The sequence below is a fragment of the Pygocentrus nattereri genome, chromosome 8 (genome assembly GCF_015220715.1).
Source record: "Pygocentrus nattereri isolate fPygNat1 chromosome 8, fPygNat1.pri, whole genome shotgun sequence".
Taxonomy (NCBI): domain Eukaryota; kingdom Metazoa; phylum Chordata; class Actinopteri; order Characiformes; family Serrasalmidae; genus Pygocentrus; species Pygocentrus nattereri.
The window spans coordinates 35,677,249-35,682,561 of NC_051218.1; the positions used below are offsets into that span (position 1 = coordinate 35,677,249).

The 5,313-nt window shown below is 37.8% G+C and overlaps 1 protein-coding gene across 1 annotated transcript; it reads left to right on the top strand.

Annotated features, from left to right (window-relative positions):
• Positions 1-654: 654 nt before the first annotated feature.
• On the top strand, positions 655-4,894 carry LOC108416899. The gene is made up of 5 exons (XM_037540363.1): positions 655-733; positions 844-1,194; positions 2,561-2,683; positions 2,770-2,828; positions 4,626-4,894. The coding sequence occupies exons 1-5, from the start codon at positions 655-657 to the stop codon at positions 4,767-4,769; spliced, it is 756 nt and encodes a 251-aa protein (XP_037396260.1). The 3' UTR covers positions 4,770-4,894.
• The last annotated feature ends 419 nt before the right edge of the window (positions 4,895-5,313 follow it).

Consider the following 5,313-nt stretch of genomic DNA (forward strand, 5'->3'; position numbering starts at 1 on the left):
TTTGTTTGTCATTGGTGTTTTTTCTATCTGTTTATTTTAAACTTGTTTTGAATACTAATTGAAGTAGTACTTTGTTTTTGTTTACTATATATTTGCATTATTTTATGTCTTACTGGACCAAACTGTAAATTACACTTTGGTCTTAGTCGGTTCACTAACCACCCCAATATTAGAATAAGGAAGGTCTTATTTTTCCTCAATGGTCAAGAGTCACACACAGCCCAGTGCATCTAATATAAACTGAATTTTGAGGAGTCGTGGTTCCTGTTAGATCTTTATGAAGTACAATTTAAACTAATCCAAAATGTATGACTTTAAAAAATGAAAATGGAAAACACAAGAAAGCATCTTCACTGGTTAAAATGATAATCATTCCTGCTTTTGCTCACCTGAATGTGAAGGGAAGTTGTTTTTTTAAATTAATGACAGTTTTTGCCAACTTTAACTTGAATTCTCTGCACTTTCTCCACCAGTGATAGACAGCAAGATTAAAAAGGAAGCCAGAGGGGCTTTTGGTGGTTAAACTACATAACAAAAGAAGTGAAGGAAAATTACTCTTGCTGTTACCCATGACCTGTGTCAGCCAATGAGGTGAGAATGTTGTAAACTCATCAGGCAAAAGCAGCCTAGTCTGTCAATCACTTCCTTTCAAACATGTTACTCAAAGTGTCAGTCATTTCAGTCATGAGGACGGTTTCAGCCTGGATTCTTATGTTGTCTGTCTGTGAAATATGTACGTTTTATTGCTCTATAGTTTTAATGTTATGTAATAACCTTAACAGTTTCTGTCATAAGCCACTAACAGTTTTGTTTAAAACTGACTGCTCAATAATTCTTTTATAGACGCTGCAGAAACTGTGGATATTTACCAGAAACAGTCGTATGTCTCTGCTAAGCCTGGTGAAGCCGTTACCCTTCAGTGCACACTGGCTGACCATCAGAGTACTGAAGATGTGTTTTGGTACAAACAGCCAGTGGGACAAATGCCTCAGGAGGTGGACATCAAGGGGGCATTTATGGAAGCAGTATTTTCATCACATTTCAAAAACTCAAGCTTCAAACTGGAGAGAGTGGAGAACAGCGTTAGTCTGACTATACCACACCCCACAAAAGACGACGAAGCGATGTACTACTGTGGGATATCTGTGATGAAGATGATCAAGTTTTCCACTGGAACATTCTTAGCTATTACAGGTAATTATTCATCTGTATTTTTCCACCATAAAATTATTTTGAGCCTTATTATTCAGTGACAACATGGATTATTCTGGTTATTTTGAAGTTATAGAGGTGTTTAAAACAAATCAGGGCCTACTGGCAGGTCCTGGCCATTAAAGGGTTTAATCAGTGTAGCCACACTGTATCTATTAACATGAAAATGACATTTCATGACAGTGTTAACTGTATTAAATTCCTATCCAAATTATGTACAAATAATGCACAAAAACTCAAGAAATAAGTAAATCATTTCAATCTGTCGTGTCTATTATTGTATTCCTAGATGTTTTAGGCTTAGTTTGATTGGTTCGTTATGCAAAATATTTAAAATCTTTTAAAAACATGGACTGTGAATATCCATTGATTATGAACTATTATACTACTTTATACCAGTAGAACTTTGCACCTCAATATGTACAATGGACGCTGTCTAATAACTGTATTATTCTGACCAGATCATCCTCACTTAAACATCTCAGTGCTCCAAACTCCAGTACAGGGGTCAGTTTCTCCAGGAGAGTCGGTCACTCTGCAGTGCACAGTCCTCTCTGAGATCAGAGCAGCAGATCTCCGAGTGATCTGGTTCAGAGCTGCTGCAGGACAATCCTTTCCTGAAATCATTTACACTCATCAGAACAGCAGCAGTCATCAGTATGAGATCAGCTCTTCTACAAGCTGCTCTCTGTATGAGTTCTCTAAGAACATCCTCGACCAGCACTATACTGGAACTTACTACTGCACTGTGGCTGCTTGTGGGAAGATCATTTGGGGCAGTGGATCAACTGTGGAAACAGGCAGGTGCTAAAATCATTACCATATTTAAATTGTGCACACAATGCAGAGAAGTTTATCGTAGCATCAGTTACTTCTAGATGGCTGTGCCATTTATGTACTCAGAAATTATTAGAGAGTGCATTGAACCACACATTACTGTGTACTGTACTAATACAGCACTGCCCCTCATTAATAATCAAAATAATGGTTTAGTAAATAGTCAAAGAAAAATAAGTGGGAAAACAAAACAACAACAAAAAAATTAATGCCACGGAAAAAAAAAAAATTTAACTCTTAACAACCAAGACTACGAACACTAACCCTTTGATGTTGAATAATTATAAAATTACATAAAAATGAAGATAATTAACTGTCAATTTTCATTGGATATTAAACACATGGATGATCTTGGACTCTAACAGTGATGTATGTGCCACACAGTTTTTAGTAAGGCAATGTCTTTGTTCTCCTCCACTGCACTTCTCATAGTTTCACAGGAAACAAAGCTTAAACAACAGGAGAAGCTACTAAAACTGTATGTAGTTAAGGTCTGATCTCTCCTTTCTAGCTCAGTCTGTGCCTCACCATTCAGCTCTACTTGTGATGGGACTGGCTCTGGGTTTGTTTGCTGTCTGGAACGTCACACTGTGCTGCTTCTGTATGACGTGGAAAATCTGTAAACACTGCCGAGGTGACTTAATTGAGGAATCCACATATTTTGTATTTTCCCTCTTTTTTTCAGTGACTCTGATCTTCTGTTTCTCTGTGCATTTCAAGGCAGTAAATCTCACCCTGACACACACGATCTCTCAAGACCAGGCGAGCTACAAGAGCAGGTATGCCATCATTGTTCTTTTGGGAAGTCATACCAAACACCTGTTCTAAGAAATTGAAAGGGATTTTATGGAGTTGTGTTTTCCTGAAAGCAAGAAAAAAATAATTAATTAACTAATTAATACTAATACTAATACTACTACTAATACTACTACTACTACTACTACTACTATTAATAATAATAATAATAATAATAATAATAATAATAATAATAATAATAAAGGGAATACTTTACTGTTTTAAAGAGTGATGCCAACACACAGACACAGTAAAAGCATTAGTCTCTGGCATTAGACGTGTAGATGCTGCCAGGAAAACTGTTTCCCAAAGCATACTGACTAAACATTCTGAAACAAAGACCAACATTTCTATTTTGGAAGTGGAATAGTCAGTTTAATAAATTTACATGTATGTATTTATTTATTTATTTACATTATTTATTTAGAATGTGGTCTTACCCAGAGCAACCTGCAAAATGAGCTAATACTGGTAACAACTTACAAACACCACAGACACTTAAAAGTTCTTAAACGTAAAAGACAACAGCCAGTAATATTTTATAACAGGAAATGTTTTTTGGTTTTCTGTGATACAGGCCCTTTAACAGATATAATTAACAGTTATTTTAGCAGTTATTAGCTTTAATGCTGGGTACATGTTGATCATACTTGGTGTAAATCAGGCTAGCAAGGCTGACTAGAATGACTGCAGTTCACTCAAACACAATTAAACACAATGGTAAACTTGGCCTGCATAGTGTGACATTATCATAACCCCCACAGCAGTAAGATGTGTTTTTATTTCTTAAGTAAAATTCTTAAATAAAGTACAAATCATCCAAAATATAAGATAAACCTATGAAGCTCCCCGAGCTCATCTGTGTTGGTTCAGCTTGGTGAGGGTGTGGCTATATCGGCACTGCACAGCATGGCCACACCCCCTCCTCTGCTGCAACTTATGCACTATTTCATGTAAAATTAATAAACCGATTTACTCAAATAGCCAAATGTGCCTGTTTCCCTTTTCGTCTAGTAACCCAGTCACCATGACTTTAGTATTTTCCATCCCTGCTGTCAGGACAAGACGTTCCTGATGTCAGCACAATTGAAGGGGGCCTGAAGGGACGACCTCTTGAGTGCCCACCTACTGGAGCAGATTTGAAAATGGAAGAAGATGGTCATTAGTAATGTTTTGGTCAGGCCTATGAAAAGACCCTTTGGGGTGGCAGGGAATCAAGGAAAAAAATGACAACATGAATGAAACAATAACTTTTTTCACAGCAAATTGATTTTTCAAGTAAAAACATTATAATAATGTTATAAGAGTTAAGAGTAATGAGCTCCAACTTGCTAAGCTATAATGTTACCATCCACGCACTCTGATAGCCGTAAGCTCTGTTTCTGCAGTGACTCTTGTGAAAATCCCAAATATTTTACAATAACAACTTGGTACACGAAATAAACAGCAACCAGTTATGGCTAGTTGTTTGGTCATGACCACATAATGCAAAGTGTTGCTTTCTTACAGATGTTATAGGTGTCAGGTGAAATCTAGAAGGGGCTCTTACTGCACCATAGAGGGCCCCCATGAGCAATGATGCTCATGGAGCCTGAACTGCTACATATGAACCAACAGGGCACTCTTACACTCTGAAACTAAAGGGGCAGGTGTTCAAGCCCCAGTAGGGCCTGTTTTTTTCATGTTCCTGGCTACAGCAAACCAGCTCCACAGACTTTAGCTGCATAATCTTAGTCAAAAGAATCTTAAAAAGAATATATAAAATGTTCATTTCATTACAGGAACGTGATGCTATGGAACTGTATTACTTCACCTTCTCTGAGACAGATACTAAAAGAGGGGAGAAGAAGAGAAGATGGCCTCAGGACGATGTGTGCTCTGAAGTGATTTATTCCAGTCAGACATACATTCAGATCAGACTCTGATTCCTGTTCTGTTTACTGAACTGGGTGTCTAAGACTTTTGATGTGATCAGATGGGTTTAATGTTCTTGGGGCAGTTGTGGGCTGGAGGTTAGGGAACTGGCCCTGGGACCGGAAGGTTGCTGGTTCAATCCCCAGGGCCAACAGCACATGACTGAGGTGTCCTTGAGCAAGACACCTAACCCACAATTGTGTGCTCACTGCCCCCTAGTGTGTGTATCTATTCACTAGTGTGTATGTGGTGTTTCACTTCACGGATGGGTTAAATGCGGAGGTGGAATTTCCCCATTTGTAGGATTAATAAAGTATAACTTAATGCGACTGAGCTGATTGGTTACTGAAACCAGAGCTGACAGTGAGTCATTCAAATGCAAATCTCAAAGCTGGATCTTTGAAGTGTCTAACTGCAGAGTTCAAAGCCAAACAATTCCAGCTGAGTCAATCAATCTTCTTCTTCAAAGATTGACCAGTGAGTTTTTTCCTCAGTAGTATTTACCATTATCTCTTCAAACACATTGTCATTTCTCTTTTTTGTTCTTTTGCTTTT

Bases quoted from the DNA above. Each gene is read 5' to 3' on its own strand.
- LOC108416899 (XM_037540363.1), top strand. From the start codon at position 655: ATGTTACTCAAAGTGTCAGTCATTTCAGTCATGAGGACGGTTTCAGCC. The intron at 1,195-2,560 runs GTAATTATTCAT...TCTCCTTTCTAG, and splicing joins AACATTCTTAGCTATTACAG to CTCAGTCTGTGCCTCACCAT. The intron at 2,829-4,625 runs GTATGCCATCAT...ATTTCATTACAG, and splicing joins CAGGCGAGCTACAAGAGCAG to GAACGTGATGCTATGGAACT.